Source organism: Mustelus asterias, chromosome 17, assembly GCF_964213995.1.
Source record: "Mustelus asterias chromosome 17, sMusAst1.hap1.1, whole genome shotgun sequence".
Lineage (NCBI taxonomy): Eukaryota > Metazoa > Chordata > Chondrichthyes > Carcharhiniformes > Triakidae > Mustelus > Mustelus asterias.
In genome coordinates this window covers 48,348,752-48,367,175 of record NC_135817.1, presented here as the reverse complement: position 1 = coordinate 48,367,175, position 18,424 = coordinate 48,348,752, and the positions used below count along the sequence as shown (strand labels likewise).

Below are 18,424 nucleotides of genomic sequence, written 5' to 3'. Positions count from 1 at the left end.
TAAGGAACCAGAGTATTTTCAGACCCAAAATAACTGAACCCTACTGTTCTCCCAGTTGGAACAGCTTAAAGCAGGGCAAAAATCATAACATCCGTCAGATCATTTATCCCTGTGCCACAGGGAAAATAAAATGCTCACTCACACAACTAACACTATTGTCACAAACCTGTATCTCTTTTGGAAATGTTGCACTGAACATTAGAGTTTGCCGCACATCTTTCGGTGGCATTGCATCCTGCTCAACAATGCGGCGAATCTGTGGTTCAAATCCCATGTCAAGCATCCTGTCAGCTTCATCCAGCACCAAATACCTAAAGAAAGAAACAAACATTTAACTCTGGAGAAAATGGCAGCGGCTTAAACTTAAGCTATACAATATCCCCCTACAAATATTCCTTGCATGCCTAACATTAAGTGGTCTGAATGGCAAGTGACTGGAATCAGATTCCTTAAAGTGCAGGAGGCCATTTGGCCCATCAAGCCTGCACCAACTCCAACAGAGCATCTTACCCAGGCCCATCCCCACCCTCTGTAACCCTACGCATTTAGTCAGCTAACCCCCCTAACCTACACACCTTTGGACATGAAGGGGCAATTTAGCATGGCCGATCCAGCTAACCTGCACATCTTTGGGCTGTGGGATGAAACCAGAGCAGCCAGAGAAAACCTGCCCAGAATTGGGGAGAAAGTGCCACACAGTCACCCAAGGCCACAGTCACCCAAGGCCAGAATTGAACCTGGGTTCCTGGTGCTGAGGCAAGTGTTAACCACTGTGCCATCCCTTAGACCCCTTGTGATCAACTAAGAATGAAAAGACATTAGGCAGCACTCATTAGGGAACAAATTGCTAATCAGCATTGCTAATTTTTCTGCCCATTTTTAGCATCAGCTGACTCAGTATGCCCAGTAGTTGGCATCTTTCCATCGAAGAGATAGCACGGACACGCAGCAAATAAGCTTTTGGTGAACAATCTTCATGTGGTGCATTTTTGCTGAAGGGCTGTCCTTGAGCCAGGTTCTGCTACAAGTGCTGATTGTGAAGTTGAGGTGCTGTCTATGACACTGGCACATTGCAAAGCTGCAGCCACATGATTTTCCCTTTTTCGCCAGCTAGTGATTCCCAGATGAGAGTCAGTGCATCAGGATTCATGTCACACTTGCAAGGACCCTTTAAGCACGGCCTTGGGCATTCCACTGGCCACCGTGTTCCAGCCACAGAAAGGTCCTTGTGTATGCAACCATCTTTCATGCTATGGATATACCCAATTCACTGAGGCTGCTTATGTTTGATTCGTGCCAACAGACTTGGGAACTCTGCATTTAAGACTACTGCATTTGTGATTTTGTCCTGCCAGAATATAACCTTAGACAAAAATGGAGATGAGAGCTTTTTGTAATTGTTATAAGTTGACCATGTTGTCCCCTGACAAGATACTGGCAATAATGACAGAAACTTGGGTGCTTCAGAATTTGCCTTAGCCAAGCTGTTCCAGTATAGTTTTCAACATGGACATCTACCCAGCAATATGGAAAATTGCCTGGGCATGTACAGAACAAATCCTGGTCAATTACCATCAAGCTAATCAGTAGTGACAATAAATAACATTGATTAAGCAACACAATAATAACCTGCTCACTAATGCACAGTTTGGTTGTGTCAGGGCCACTCAGTTCCTGACCTCATTACAGCCTTGATCCAAACATGGACAAAAAGCTGAATGAGAGGTGGTGAGACTGATGGCCCTCAACATCAAGGCAGTACTTGGATGTCAATCAGGGGCAAGGCTCCACTGGTTATAGAGTCATACATAGCACAAAAGGAAGACAATCGTGCTTGGAGGTCAATTATCTCCAGGAATTCCTCAAGGTGGTGTTCTAGGCAAAACAATCTTCAGCTACTTCATCAACACCTCAATCAGGTCAAAAGTGGAAATATTCACTACCCTTGGCTCCTCTGAACCAGTCAGTATTCATATGCATAAAGACGACCTGGGCAGGATCGAGGCTTGGGCTAAGTGATAAGTAACATTCGTGGCACACAAGTGCCAGGCTATGATCACCTCCAACACAAGAACCTAACCATCTTTCGTTGAGATTCAATGGTATTACAATTGCATCCCCCATTAACATCCTCCTGAAGGTTACTGTTGACCAGAAACAACCAACCATATAAATACTGTGGCTGTAACAGGTCAAGAGGCTGGGAACTCCAGTGAGTAATTCATCTCCCAATTTCTTAAAGCCTGTTCACCATCTACAAATCAGGAATGTGATGGAATACTCTGCTGAGTCATAAATTAGTGAGATAAATGATAACCAGAATGGACAGAGTACAAACTTGTGTGTAAAAAAGACAGTCAAAAGCTTGGTATTGGAATGCACACAGCATTCAAAATGGATTGCCCTGTTCATCAAGGATGTCGAAAGTACAGTATGAGAATACTTTGGCTCAAGAGCAAGCTGCGAACAGGTAGAAATAAGTAACAGTAAAAGCAACAAGAGATGGGTTTTTGCATTCAACATCTTGCTGCCCAATGGAAAAAGGCATCGTTTGTTAAAGTGCGCTATTGGGAGCATTAAATTAGACCAAACAAACCATTTTATATAAAGGCTTCAACGTACTTGCAATAGTCTAATCCAACCTTGCCTCGCTCAATCATATCAACTAAACGTCCAGGAGTGGCTACAAGAAGATGACATCCACGCTCCAAATCTCTTATCTGTTGTCCAATGTCAGCTCCTCCATAAACTACAGAAGGACGAACTTTAGAACGATATGCAAACTGCAAAAAAAACATCAATCAGCTTCTTGTAAAAAAGCTTCCGGTGAAATTGTAACAGCAAGAGCTATTTTAAAACCTCACCTTCCTGGATTCATCATATATCTGTACAGCAAGTTCTCTGGTAGGTGCTAAAACCAAAGCAATTGGATATTGCTTACGACGGCCATATTTAGAGGAATCCTGTCGGAATAGACATGTATTAATAAGGGTACAGAAATATTGAAAATTGATGTCAGTTCAGAATGAAAAAATATCAAGATCACTTGCCTGCGCTTTTGCATTCTTTAAGGCTTCACCAGGACCTTCCGCATAGATCTGGCTAAGAATGGGAAGCAAAAATGCTGCTGTTTTGCCAGAGCCTAGAGAGATAAACAAATAAATTTGATCAAATAGCGCTGAAAAAATACACTAACCCTCTACTTAACCTTCATTAATCTGTCATTCCAGAAATATAGCTCGGAGTTGTAGAAAGTCCCAAGTGCATACATTGGAGGTAACCTATTGAGGGAATTGGTTAACGGGTAGGAGATAGAAGGTTTTAATGGAGTAGAGCCTGGACACTAGTGATATTTGTTGTCGTATCAAGCTCTAGTTAAAGTTTTAGAGTGCCAGATCAGTTCCAATTGTGCAGATTCATCGTCTGACTTGTACAAAAATTCACTTGTGGACATCTCTGGCTGGCCAGTATTTATTGCCCATCCCTAGTTGCACAAGGGCAGTTGAGAATCAACCACATTGCTGTGGCTCTGGGTCACATGTAGGCCAGACCAGGTAAGGACAGCAGATTTCCTTCCCTCAAAGACATTAGTGAACCAGATGGGATTTTCCAACAATTGGGGCGTGGATTGGTACTTGGGACTACGATGTTGTGGCCATTACGGAGACGTGGGTAGAACAAGGACAGGAATGGTTGTTGGACGTTCCGGGGTATAGATGTTTCAGTAAGTGTAGGGAAGCTGGTAAAAGAGGTGGAGGAGTGGCATTGTTAATCAAGGATAGTTTAATGGCTGCGGAAAGGCACTTCGAGGGGGATCTGCACACTTAGGTAATATGGGCCGAGGTTAGAAATAGGAAAGGAGCGGTCACGTTGTTAGGAGTTTACTATAGGCCCCCAAATAGTAATAGAGATGTGGAGGAAGAAATTGCTAAGCAGATTATGGATATGTGTGGGGGTCGCAGGGTAGTTGTCATGATGGACTTTAACTTTCCAAATATTGATTGGAACCTTTGTAGGTCAAATAGTTCGGATGGAGCAGTTTTTGTGCAGTGTGTGCAGGAGGGTTTCCTGACACAATATGTGGATAGGCCGACAAGAGGTGAGGCCACATTGGATTTGGTACTGGGAAATGAACCGGGCCAAGTGTTAGATTTGGTTGTGGGAGAGCACTTTGGAGATAGTGACCACAATTCGGTGTCTTTTGTTATTGCAATGGAGAGGGATAGGGCCGTACGGCAGGGCAAGGTTTACAATGGGGGGGGGGGGGGGGGGGGTAATTATGATGCAATTAGGCAAGAATTAGGGGGCATAAGTTGGGAACAGAAACTGTCAGAGAAAGGAACTAATGAAAAGTGGAACTTTTTCAAGGAACAAATACTGGATGTCCTTGATAGGTATATCCCTGTCAGGCAGGGAGGAAATGGCCGAGTGAGGGAACCATGGTTCACGAAAGAGGTGGAATGTCTTGTGAAAAGGAAGAGGAAAGCTTATGTAGGGATGAGGAAACAAGGTTCAGATGGCTCGATTGAGGGTTACACGTTAGCAAGGAACGAGCTGAAAAAGGGGCTTAGGAGAGCTAGGAGGGGACACGAGAAGTCCTTGGTGGGTCGGATCAAGGAAAACCCCAAGGCTTTTTACTCTTATGTGAGGAATAAAAGAATGACCAGGGTGAGGTTAGGGCCGGTCAAGGACAGTAGTGGGAACTTGTGTATGGAGTCAGTAGAGATAGGCGAGGTGATGAATGAATACTTTTCTTCAGTGTTCACCAAGGAGAGGGGCCATGTTTTTGAGGAAGAGAAGGTGTTACAGGCTAATAGGCTGGAGGAAATAGATGTTCGGAGGGAGGATGTCCTGGCAGTTTTGAATAAACTGAAGGTCGATAAGTCCCCTGGGCCTGATGAAATGTATCCTAGGATTCTTTGGGAGGCAAGGGATGAGATTGCAGAGACTTTGGCTTTGATCTTTGGGTCCTCGCTGTCCACGGGGATGGTGCCAGAGGACTGGAGAATGGCGAATGTTGTTCCTCTGTTTAAGAAAGGGAATAGAAATGACCCTGGTAATTATAGACCGGTTAGTCTTACTTCGGTGGTTGGTAAATTGATGGAAAAGGTCCTTAGGGATGGGATTTACGACCATTTAGAAAGATGCAGATTAATCCGGGATAGTCAGCATGGATTCGAAGGGCAAGTCAGGCCTCACAAATTTGATAGAATTTTTTGAGGAGGTAACGAAGTGTGTTGATGAAGGTAGGGCAGTTGATGTCATATACATGGATTTTAGTAAGGCGTTTGATAAGGTCCCCCATGGTCGGCTTATGATGAAAGTGAGGAGGTGTGGGATAGAGGGAAAGTTGGCCGATTGGATAGGTAACTGGCTGTCTGATCAAAGACAGAGGGTGGTGGTGGATGGAAAATTTTCAGATTGGAGGCAGGTTGCTAGCGGAGTGCCGCAGGGATCAATGCTTGGTCCTCTGCTCTATGTGATTTTTATTAATGACTTAGAGGAGGGGGCTGAAGGGTGGATCAGTAAATTTGCTGATGACACCAAGATTGGCGGAGTAGTGGATGAGGTGGAGGGCTGTTGTAGGCTGCAAAGAGACATAGATAGGATGCAAAGCTGGGCTGAAAAATGGCAAATGGAGTTTAACCCTGATAAATGTGAGGTGATTCATTTTGGTAGGACTAATTTAAATGTGGATTACAGGGTCAAAGGTAGGGTTCTGAAGACTGTGGAGGAACAGAGAGATCTTGGGGTTCATATCCACAGATCTCTAAAGGTTGCCACTCAAGTGGATAGAGCTGTGAAGAAGGCCTATAGTGTGTTAGCTTTTATTAACAGGGGGTTGGAGTTTAAGAGCCGTGGGGTTATGCTGCAACTGTACAGGACCTTGGTGAGACCACATTTGGAATATTGTGTGCAGTTCTGGTCACCTCACTATAAGAAGGATGTGGAAGCGCTGGAAAGAGTGCAGAGGAGATTTACCAGGATGCTGCCTGGTTTGGAGGGTAGGTCTTATGAGGAAAGGTTGAGGGAGCTAGGGCTGTTCTCTCTGGAGCGGATAGGCTGAGGGGAGACTTAATAGAGGTTTATAAAATGATGAAGGGGATAGATAGAGTGAACGTTCAAAGACTATTTCCTCAGGTGGATGGAGCTATTACAAGGGGGCATAACTATAGGGTTCGTGGTGGGAGATACAGGAAGGATATCAGAGGTAGGTTCTTTACGCAGAGAGTGGTTGGGGTGTGGTATGGACTGCCTGCAGTGATAGTGGAGTCAGACACTTTAGGAACATTTAAGCGGTTGTTGGATAGGCACATGGAGCACACCAGGATGATAGGGAGTGGGATAGCTTGATCTTGGTTTCAGATAAAGCTCGGCACAACATCGTGGGCCGAAGGGCCTGTTCTGTGCTGTACTGTTCTATGTTCTAATTCATGATGGTTTCATGGTCATCAGTAGATTCCCAATTCCAGATTTTCTTTTCAGATTCGACCAGCTGCCATGGTGGGATTTGAACCTGGGTCCCCAGAACATCAGCTGAGTTTCTGGATTAATAGTCTAATGATAATACCAATAGGCCAATTGGAAATTCAAAACCAATCCCATTTGTTGTACAATGGTTTATGAAAAACAGAATCAATGCAGGCAAGATATACAGATCAGTCATAATTTAAGTGGACCATTTTGAAGAGGTGAATGGCCTTCAGCGATTCTCAAATAAAAAAGCTGCTTCTACATTTCTAAAGTGAAATTGCAGATTTACTTGAAGCACAAGTCTGGGCAAAAGTTCTGACCAAGCATCAAAAAGCGTTCTATTTTAAAGCAACTCGGCACGAGTGACCAAATGTAAATGGGATAGTAAGGAATGAAGAACTGGCATGCCAAATTACTCTTGGTGGTCACAAATTATTTAAGTTAAACAAATTGCATTTGTTGAAACTGCATGCTCTTCCAACTTTCATGAGTTATACTTGCCTGTCTGAGCACATGCCATCAAATCCCTCTTCGATATAATGATGGGAATCGCATGTTTCTGCACAGGCGTTGGACGATCATAGCGACTCAGCTCAATATTGCCCATTATGATTTCTCCCATGTTTACATCCTGGAACTAAAATAGCATAATTCAAGCCAAAAGCTGGACAAATGTATATGCCTCTAGCTACTGTTTTGACCCAACAGGCAAATGAAGGCAACACTGCCAATGATAGTTCAGTGCAGTCATTATGGGAAAACCTGGTTATAATTGAATTCCCCTGCTGTCAACAATTCTTATGTATTCTGGTTTTCCTTGGGTGCTGCCATTGCACTACATTCCAAATTTAGACGGGCAACATTTAATCACAATGGAATTTATTTTAAGAGGCAAAATATGAATGCAGTCTGCCCAAGGATTGAATGAACTACTTACAGTTTCAATATGAGGAGGAGAGTTTGCACCAGTTGCTTCAACAGGAATGTCATCATATTTCTCAAAGTTGATTCCTGTGTTGCTTGCAGAAAACAACTCCCTAAAAATAGAAAGCAAGGGCAACCAGTCTTGAACTTCGTTTTCTTGATCACAGCACTGCTGCAAACCAACATGCACCGTATACCTACTTATATCCTCACCCCTACTGAATACCACTTGCTCAAGTTGAGGGTATTGACATGGGGGATAGAAAGTGTCATTTTCTTCTAAAGCTCATGTCATATTGGGACTGACTTGAAGTGGTAGCGCTTCAGTAGCTTGACCATCCAAAATGTTGCAATTCCTTAGAAATGAATGGGCCCTTCTCGCACAGATCAACTCAAATACCCCGGCCCAGGAGGGAACAAATTACAGTATATTAGCAGCTGTACCTCTTATGCTTAGTATTAAAATCCTATTGCTATTGCATGTTAAATAAAATGCCCTTTCTGGTCTGACTTAAAAACCTTCCACTGAAGTGAAACCCAAGTGCTAAGCAAGAGTGACGAAATCCAAATCCTCCAATCAATGCAAACACCAGATGGCAATTGTCTCCAAATTGATAGTTTGATAAATGTAGAAAAATCTCAAATAGAGACTCTCCGCAGCCATTACAAGCATGCACATCACCCTCAAACATCTGCATACTGCTATCCAGCTCACTGCATTCTACACTTACTTGCCATATGCAGAGCATGGTCAATTGCATTCCTTCCAAACCCTGCATCTATAGTTTCCCCACACTCCCCTGGGTCCTCATGCTGTGCTTTGGGAACATCAAGGATTAGCCTTCATTAGTCAGACTAACTTCTCCAAGTAGAGTCACGGCTTGAAGGGGAAATCATGCCTGACAAGTTTATTAGAATTCTTTTGAGATGGTAACAAGCAGGATAGGTAAAGGGGAACCAGTAGATCTAATATAAAATGCTTTTTGGAAATCAAAGTATAAGTGCAGTAAGAGCCCATGGTGTTTGGGGTAGTATGTTAGCATATTAGATAAGAGGACAGCCAACTGGTAATACAGAATTGGGATAAATTTTCAGGATGGCAACCTGTGTCCAGTGGAGTGACACAGGGATCAGTGCTGGGGCCACAACTGCTTACTTGGACGAGGAAAGTGAATGTACTATTGCCAAGTTGGTAGATAACTAAAACGTGGAAGGCAAGTGGTGAGGATGACAGAATCTACAGATGGATATATAGATAGGTAGAGTGAGCAAAAACTTGGCAGATGAAATATAATGCAAGAAAATAAAGTTACACACTTGGGAGCTGAATATTTAAATAGAGAAAGACTCCAGCTCATGGATAAATCACAAAAGGCTAGCACGCAAATGCAGCAGGTAATAGGGACGGCAAAGGGAACAAAGTATAAAAATAGGGAAGTCTTGCTAAAACTATACAAGGCACTAGTTTATACCATACCTGGAATACTGAACAGTTTTGGTCCCCTTAGCTATGCAAAGATGTACTGGCATTGGAGGCAGTCCAGGTATGGAGGGATTATGAGACACGTCAAGTAGGCTGGGCCTGTACTCATTGGAGTTTAGATGAATGATGCAACCGTCTAGAGATATACAGGAATCTCATGGGGCTTGACAGGGTAGATGCTGAGAGGTTGTTTCCCCACATGCAAATGTTTAAGAGCAAGGGGGATAATCTTAGAATAAGGGGTCACCCTTTAAGGCAGATGAGGAATTTCTCAGAGGGTAGTGAACCTGAAATTCTTTACCAGAACTGTAGAGGTGGAGTCGTCACAGTAAGGTTGAGATACAGATATTTTAGTCAGTAAGGGAATAAGGCAAGAAAGGAGGATCAGATCAGTCATGATCTCACTGAATGGCAGAGAGACCCGGAGTGAGTCTGTTTCTACTCTAATCTCTTGACCCATCCATTGTTTGTCCTGTTTAAATGCCAGCCAGATACCTGTCCACAATTTCCTCGACTTAAAAGGAAAACTGAAGGTATTGTTAGCCCCTTCAAAAAAAAACTACCGCCATCCTATGCTCAAACTGTGATCACTCATCTGCATTAATTCTCAATTCAGCAACATCTCCAATATAAAATTTGTATTATTTAAATTTGTTCACAGCCTCACCATCACCCTCCAGTAATTCCAACTGTCCCACAAATTATGTTGAAACCCTCCATCTTTCGCCACCTTTAACCAGTTTATAATAGTTGTCAAATGTTCCCTTTTGAGTAGACAAGAACTCAACACCTACTGTTCCATACGTTCATTTGGTGGTAGCTGTTTAGACCAATCGTCATCATCTCGTTTGTCCTCCACCCAACGGCTATTTCCACCACCTTCACGAGATCCAAATCCACCACGATCCAGTCGGCCATATCCCCCACGGTCATTGCGGCTTCCAAAGTGATCATAGGCACTGTCACTAGCATTTCCCCTGCCACGGTCTTCATACCTGATGGAATTAAAAGAGTCCAGCAATGTTCAAGTAACAGCAAGGATACAAACAACCAGGTCTAACTTATGAAGCACCGTTACAAGTCTACATACACTCACTCTGACATTCATTGGTAGGAATAGCCATTCTACTCAAGCATGGAAAAAAACAAGCCAAATATCAAACTATAAACTAAAATTATGCATGAAGTTAGTCGGGTAGGATAGCAACAAGGGTCACTTGAATCAAATTCAGCTTACCTTCCTCTTCCTCGGTCATTGAAGAAGCTTGATTTTCCCCGATCAGCACGTGATCCAAAACTGCTGTATGGATCCCTGACTTCCTTGTTACTCCATCCTCCATCTTTTTCATAGCCAAAGCCTGTCATTTTAGATAAGTTCACAATTACAACACCGCTACGGAGCTGGTTTTCAAAGCTAGTGCCAGATGTTGATGCTGGGAGCTTCCAGATGGTGGTAGGGAGTGTAAAGATGACAAAACATATTCTTGGCATCCAGGGTCAAAAAAGACATGGCCATTGAAATCTGCTGCAACTGAGCCAGTGCTGATTTAGGTGCCCAAAAATGACTGTTGAGTGCCAACTTTGCTGGTGTGTCGGTGTAAAGATGCGTTCCATCATTGACTTCAAATCTCTTCCAAAACAAACTCCTACTTCAATGTCTACTGAGTATTTTCTTTAAGGGCAAATAAAATTCTCATGACCAGCACTATACAAGCTCACCAACTGAGAACAGGCCAATGTCTCAATATAGGCTTCCCATCCATACTCTAGTGAGTGCTCAGTGCCTTGCAAGCATCATATCATGCAAGACTGTTCTCATTCACGGCCAGTTGAGTTTTCAGGAAATTATGCGTCAAGGAATGATACAAAATCTCCCAACACTCCAAAACTGAAGTTCAAGGCAAGTCCATGTAAAAGATTGGCAGAAGTACAGATTAAAACCACTCGCTGAAAAATCAGTTCAAAGTTTCGGTCATGGCCAGTTTGAGTGGGGCAAGTTTCTGTTCCAGGTGGAAATTAAACTAAAATCTGGAGTGCTGCACAAATTAGATCAGTTGCATTTTGTAACCAAGCAACAAGTATCCACCACAAAAGCCGTCAGCTTTGAATTAAATTTTACCTTCAACTGAAATCTATGATAGAAAGGAAATGAAGGAAGTAAAAAAGGAAACGTCACTACCTCGGGATCTAATACTTAGCAAAGTTTACAGCAGATATGACAAAGCCAGTTTACGCTTTTGCACAGCCTCAGATCCACAATTTATAAAATTTGTCTATTTGGATAGAGACTAAACTGCGCTGCTCCACTTGACGGGTTTGGCACCATAGAAGTCATCCTAGATCATGCAATTTTGCCCTCTGGTGCAGAGAGCTTTATTCTGCACCGCATCTCTATCAAGATGTGCTTCAGACTAGCAGAAAATGCACCTTCAGAAATGAAGTAATTTCCACATTCTGGTAGTTACTGCTAATGGTTTCTTTATTAATTTAAGGGATGTGGGCATCACAGGATTGGGCAATAAATGCTGGCCCAACCAAAATGCCCTCCATATCTGACAGCATTTGAGTGTCAACATTGGTGTGGGTCAAGTGTCACATGCATGCCAGAGCAGGCAAGGATGGCAGATTTCCTTCCCTACAGGACATGCGTGAACAGATGGGTTTCTAACAATCAATGGTTTCATGGTCATCAGTTTTAATTGCAGATTTGATCGAATTCAAATTTCACCATCTGCCATGGTGGGATTTGAACCCAGGTCCCCAGATCTTGCCCTGGGTCTCTAGTTACTGATCCAGTGACAAAACCATTACACAACTTTTGAAGTGTCAGTACTAAAGCTTTCAGTTTGGTCCAAACGATTCCGGCACTCAAAACAGCTGTCAATACAGGTTTTGGAAACCACAGAATGTACATCAGCTTTAATCAAATGTTTCTCCAAGAGTCAGTTGGAATGCTTAATGGAAAACAGTTCAATTTACATCAGCTTTACAACTTAGGCAAGTTTGGAAGCTGTGAACTATTTTGAAAGAACAGTAGACAAAACTTCAGAAATCCAAACAAAATTCTTGAGGCTGGGCTTGGAAGATGCCATACAAAAGCAAATGCTGTAAAATCTCAGGTCTGACAGCATTTGTAGAGAAAGAGCAGCCAATGTCGAGTCTGGGTGGCCTAAGACTCAAAATGTTACCTTTATTCTCTATAGATGCGGTCAGACCTGCAGAGATTGTATTTTAGATTCCAGCATTCTCAGTAATTTGCTTTTAAGCAAAAAAGGCACGGTTGAGTTGGAGAGCATCTTGCAAAAAAGTACACAATACATTTAGTATACTGGTGGTGAAGGGGTTGAATGCTTGGGGTGCCCATCAAACAGGCTGTGCCCTAAATGGTATCAAATTTGCAAAAGCTGCATTCAGTCACACTTGCCTTCTGGATGGTGGACAGGCTCTGGGGAGTCAGGAGTTACTCAGAATTCCCACTTTTGTAGCCATAGTTATTATAGAATCCTTAGTGCAGAAGAGGCCATTCGACCCATCATGTCCACACAGAGCACCCTACCTAGGCCCAATCTCCTGCCCTAACCCCACACACTGGCCATCTACCTAATCTGGAAGATGGAACTGAGGGCAAGGTTGCTAAATTTGCAGATGATACAAAGATATGTAGAGGGACAGGTAGTGTTGCAGAAGTGGGGAGGCTGCAGAATGACTTGGGCAGGCTAAGAGAGTGGACAAAGTAGTGGCAGATGGAATACAACGTAGGAAAGTGTGAGGTTATGCACTTTGGGAGGAAAAGACAGACCATTTTCTAAATGGGGAAAGGCTTCAGAAATCTGAAGCAAAAAGGGATTTGGGAGTCCTGGTTCAGGACTCAAGGCTAACATGCAGGTTCAGTGGCAGTCAGGAAGGCAAATTCAATGAGGGCTAGAATACAAAAGCAGGGATGTACTGCTGATGCTGTACAAGGCTCTGATCAGATCCCATTTGGAATATTGAGCAGTTTTGGGCCCCATACCAAGGAAGGATGTGCTGGCCTTGGAGGGAGTCCATATGAGGTTCACAAGAATGATCCCAGGAATGAAGGGTTTGTCAAATGCGGTGCAGTTGAGGAGTCTGAGCCTATATTCCATGGAGTTTAGAAGGATGGGGTGTGTGTGTCTAAAATGAGGCGCCTAGATAGAGTGGACATGGAGAGGATGTTTCCACTAATGGGAGACTAGAACTTGAGGGCACAACCTCAGTGAAGCGACGCTCCTTTAAAACTGAGATGAGGAGGAATTTCTTCAGCCAGAGTGGTGAATCGGAACTCATTGCCACAGAGGGCTGTGGAGGCCAGGTCATTGAGTGTCTTTAAGACAGAGATACCTAGGTTCTTGATCAATAAGTGGATCAAGGTTTACAGGGAGAAGGCAGGAGAATGGGGATGAGAATCATATCAGCCATGATTGAGTGGCAGAGCAGACTCAATGGGGCAAATGGCCTAATTCTGCTTCTATATCTAATGGTCTTATACACCCTGGCTGATCCAATTCAGTTTCCGGTCAATGTTGATAGAGGAAGATTCAGCAATAGTAATGTCACTACTAGCATTGGACTTTCCATCCCTACCTGTCAAATAGCATTTTGGTAGGTGACACCAAGAGGAGGTACTGTTAGCGACCTTTTGGAAGGACATCAAGGTAGTCAGGTCTGATGAGTACCAGAGAAAACAAACTTATTTCACAACTTACCATAATGGGGATTTGCACTTGCATCTGATACCATAACCACTGATTACATTAAAAGTGTCTCAAAGCCCAGTGCCAAGCTGTACTGGAAATGCATCAAGACAGCTCAAATTTATGGCCTGAGGAACATCTGATGGTGCAAAAGTTAGTTAATATATTGAAGTTTGCAAAGAACAAATGGCCTTAAATATTGGACATGTCTAAAATACAAGTTACGCCATTTCATTCCTTCTACAAGCACTTCTTGCCTTTGCATGATTTACTAGTGTGGACATCAACAGCCCCTGTACCTGCAGCAAGCTTTAGGGATCTCAAGAATTAATCCATTCCAGTACAAAAACTGGCACATTTAGCATAGCAATTGTCCTAGTTATTCACCCTCCAGAAAAACTGTTCACATTACTACAGTCAGCTACTTGCCTCAATTAAATATCAAGAACTTAGTTGCACACTACAGATTGATTGGTGCTGAGAGTTTCAACCAAAATAGAAAGGTTGAAATAGGATTCAAAATAAAATGAAAAAAAACTTGCGAACAGGAAATTTAGTAGGGCAAAATGAGGGGCTTAAGCAATGAGAGGAGATTTACAAGTTTGAGATTTAGAGGGGCTTAAGCAATGAGAGAAAATTTAGGGCACAAAATTTAGCCCCCCACTACAGCAAGAAAGAAGTCCAAATCAGAAGGCACACATCCTCAAACTGAACATGGTCTGCTCATGACTTGCCACTTTTAATATGGGCTACATGATCCAACATCTTCAGTTTAGTGGGTTCACTTTTACTTTTCCTACTGCTGCAGTTATGGCACAGCACACCTCTTTGCAACAACATCTCCTCAACCACCTTCTCTTTGCCCCAGTTGTCAGCATACCTGCGTAAACAATCCACCTCAAATCAACCCCACTACTTCCTGTCTGGTGGATAGTGCTGCAGACCATTTCAGTAGCAGTATTGTTAATGTAAAGCAAAAGTAAATTTGTGGGCAGCAGTCAATGCAGTGCACAAGATCAATTCTGACCATCTTTCATCAAAATGCTCTTAGACTTAGCTTTATGTTTCCACTGGTTTTACTTGCACTCTTCAGAGACCAAACCTTGCAGATTTTGAAATAGACACCAGTTAACTTTGCTACCATGAACAAGATCTATTGAGTTTTAAAACCAACATTCTGAAATACCATGCAAGGTCTACTGACCCACTGGCTCCTAATTTAGCAATGCTTTGATGTTGATTAGCCAAATCAAATCTACATTGCCTTCCCCCTCCTTTCACCAGATTTCAACACTCCAATTTGGATTCCATTCAGCTGTCCATGTCTTTTGCTCTGGAATTCTCCATTTAATCTAATGTTATGGGTTGATGTCAAATAATTGCATGATTGCACTGTGAAATACCCCAGAATTTTTCATTGTTATATAAATACAAGTAGCTGCCATAACTGGAATCTATACTACAGTTGTGTATACAAAAGCACTGCCAGTGAGAACAGGTGGGAACTAAAGTCATCAGCGTACCCAATGATTTTTGAAACAAAAATCCTATTTCTCCTCATTAAAATTTACATTTAGCCAACTGACATGACACTGTTCACAAATTGCACTCTTGCACAATGTTAGTTTTGCTTCCATTTCCCATCATGTTTAATATTTGAAACAATAGCTTACACTAAACTTCTGCAACGAAGGTGGCTGTAGTTAGCAAAACTGGGAATAAGTAAATATCAACTGCAAACTGAGTTAAATCTGATCCACTAAACTGACAACATTTTAAAACAAATCCCTTTGCTATCAGTACCTGTTGATTTGGACATCACTTGCCAAAACCAGCACTGAAGACAGTTAAGAGCACTTAATCTGGCTTTTTATTGCTACATTAAGATTTGCATTTTCTAAATACCATGTTGTAAAAGGAAAACACATTCCACCAGAGAAGGTCTTAGTAATCCAGTTACCCCAAGCACAGAGAGCAACATTCTAAATACACCTTGCATTCATATTAATCAGAAGCAGTCTTCAGAATGGAGTTTCATGCCAATTTGTAAACATCCAAGTATCACTAGCTAGCTGCCATCCAGCAGAACACATTACATTTCATTTTGAAAGCCTGAGCAATGTTGCTCATAGTAAATGGAAAAAGGTTCTGCTCAAACATCAACGCAGACAAGTTAACTATGACTCGAGCACCTGGGGGGAAAAAAAAAATCATACTGAACACCTTATTGGTCAGTTCCACTTTGCCCCTCAGGTTAAATCACCATCAGTCAACTCTCTCTCCCCTCCCCCTCAAAAGGGGAGAGCAGCTTGGTCATTTGGGACTATGGCAACAATGATAAATGGGACTCATCAATACAATAAAGACTGCAAAACGTATCTTCCACAATCACCCTAATAAGTACATTTAAAGTTGGGGCCTAATTCAGCTCTAGGCAAGTAAAAATCACGTGACAAGTCAGCATGCGAATCTACAGTTTGGCCTAGAAAAGCAACATGCTAAATTGGATTTCTCATTTGCCCTGACTCAGCATTCAACATAATCTGGGATCAGAGTTGCATATTTTACACCCATAGGTAGCCTCTCAACTGTTTTCTTTCCAAATCTTTAGGTTCAGAATCACAACAGACGGCCATTTGAACCACATTGTGCCAACTTAGAAACTAATTGGTCCTACTCTTGCCATAGCCCTGTAAATTTCTGAAGCACATCAAGCTTCAATGTTTCTTCACAACTCATTTATACCATCACAGTCTAGGCACCAATTGTGACAAGCCAAATTCTAATTTTTATAGCAGAAGGAACTGTTTTCCAAGTGTCTGGCCTGACCAGTGCTCATTGCCACTGAGCTGTACAGTGCAACATCTACTGCTCGTTAGTGGTAACACTTTATCCACTGCCCTGATCCGATTCCTAATCAGAGGGGCAACTGTTAAGGGTATACACGTGTCAGGTTAAGCCGGTGAGGCCAGTTGGGGCACAGTTGCTTTTTGCCTTCAATCAAGGCCCAATGGACCAAGAAAAGGGCCAAACTCAAGTTTCAAAAGCCTGACACTCAGTGGGGGCAAATAACTATGCTGAACAGCAGGTTGCTGAGTAAAGGTGGTGGTGCTGGAAGTCTTAAAGCACATCAAGGTAGATAAATCCCCAGGATGTTGTGGGGAGCTAGGGAGAAAATTGCAGGACCCCTTGCAGAAATATTTGAATCAGACAATGGGGGAGTGTCTGAAGATTGGAGGGTGGCAAATGTTGTGCCTTTGTTTGAGGGCTGCAGGGAGAAGCCTGGGAACTAACTACAGGTGCACCCACGGTCTGTAGTATGAATTCTGAGACTGGATCTACAGGCATTGAGAGGAAAGGACTATTTAGGGACAGTCAGCATGGCTTTGAGTGGAAAAATCACATCTCACAAATTTGATGGAGTTTTTTTTGAAGGGGTAACCAAGGTGGTAGAGGGTGGCAGTGCAGTCAACATTATCTACATGGACTTTAGCAAGGCCTTTGACAAGGTACCGCACAGTATGTTAAATCTCAGGGTCCAGGGTGAGATAGCTGATTGGGTACAAAATTGGCATGACGACAAAAGACAGAGGGTGGTTGTGGAGGGTTGTTTGTCAAACTGGAGGCCTGTGACCAGCAGTGTACCTCAGGGATTGGTGCTGGGTCCACTGTTGTCATTTATATTAATGATTTGGATGAGAATTTAGGAGGCATGGTTAGTACGTTTGCAGATAACACCAAGATTGGTGGGATGGTGGATAGTGAAGAAGCTTATCTAGGATTGCAACTGGATCTTGATCAATTGGGCCAGAGGGATGATGAATGGGAGATGGAGTTTAATTTAGATAAATGGGAGGTGATGGATCTTGGTAGATCGAATCAGGACAGTACTTGCTCAGTTAATGGTAAGGCATTGGGGAACATTATAGAACAAAGATCTAGGGGTATAGGTTCATAGCTCCTTGAAAATGGAATGACAGGTGAAGAAAGCATTCCATATGCTTGGTTTCATTTGTCAGAACGCTGAATACAGGAGTTAGGACGTCTTGAAGTTGTACAAGTCATTGGTAAGGCCACACTTGGAATACTGTGTACCGTTCTGATCATCCCATTATAGAAAGGATATTGAACCAGAGAGTGCAGATAAGATTACTAGGATGCTACCAGGACTTGGTGGTTTGAGTTATAAGGAGAGGCTGGATAGACAGACTTTTCCTGGAGCGCAGGAGGCTTTGGGGTGATTTTTATTTTTTCATTAATTCATGGGGCATGGGTGTCACTGGCTGGCCAGCATTTATTGACCACCTGTAGTTGCCCGAGGGCAGTTGAATGTCAACCACATTGCTGTGGCTGAGTCACACATAGGCCAGACCAGGTAAGGACAGCAGATTTCCTTCTCTAAAAAGGACATTATTGAACCAGATGGGTTTTTCCTCCAATTGACAATGGTTTCATGATCAATAGATTAATGCCACAGTTATAGTATATGGACTGCAAGACTATGTATTCTCACATCTGCAAATATCTGTTCGTCACCTACTCATTGCTGCCTCACACTGGCACTATGATGCAACAGTGCTAACCACTGCCACCATGCCACCCTTTTTTGGGAGGGAAAACCCAGTCATCGCGGTGCATGGCAGAACAGATCAGGTCATTTCAAGGATCAGGGATAATCGCTGATTACTGCCTGAGCCATGTGCACATTGACAGAGAGACTGCTTAAGAGAACAAGTGACTCAGAAGGCAGGTATGGAAACACTACCAACTAAACCTGCGGGCATAGGACTTAAATAGAAGACAAGAGATTTATGAGGTGAAGCAAGCC

The 18,424-nt window shown here is 42.9% G+C and overlaps 1 protein-coding gene across 14 annotated transcripts in view; it reads right to left on the bottom strand.

Annotated features, from left to right (window-relative positions):
* The window catches only part of ddx3xa (DEAD-box helicase 3 X-linked a), a 51,227-nt gene that overhangs the window by 15,335 nt on the left and 17,468 nt on the right, over positions 1-18,424 (bottom strand). For all 14 annotated transcript variants that reach the window (XM_078232596.1, XM_078232603.1, XM_078232599.1 and 11 more), the window contains 8 exons: positions 10,119-10,239; positions 9,676-9,876; positions 7,412-7,511; positions 6,976-7,111; positions 3,051-3,142; positions 2,865-2,963; positions 2,623-2,783; positions 167-311 (listed from right to left, as the gene is read on the bottom strand). In XM_078232596.1, the coding sequence (XP_078088722.1) occupies positions 167-311; positions 2,623-2,783; positions 2,865-2,963; positions 3,051-3,142; positions 6,976-7,111; positions 7,412-7,511; positions 9,676-9,876; positions 10,119-10,239 (1,055 nt within the window). The remainder of the gene's footprint in view (positions 1-166; positions 312-2,622; positions 2,784-2,864; positions 2,964-3,050; positions 3,143-6,975; positions 7,112-7,411; positions 7,512-9,675; positions 9,877-10,118; positions 10,240-18,424) is intronic.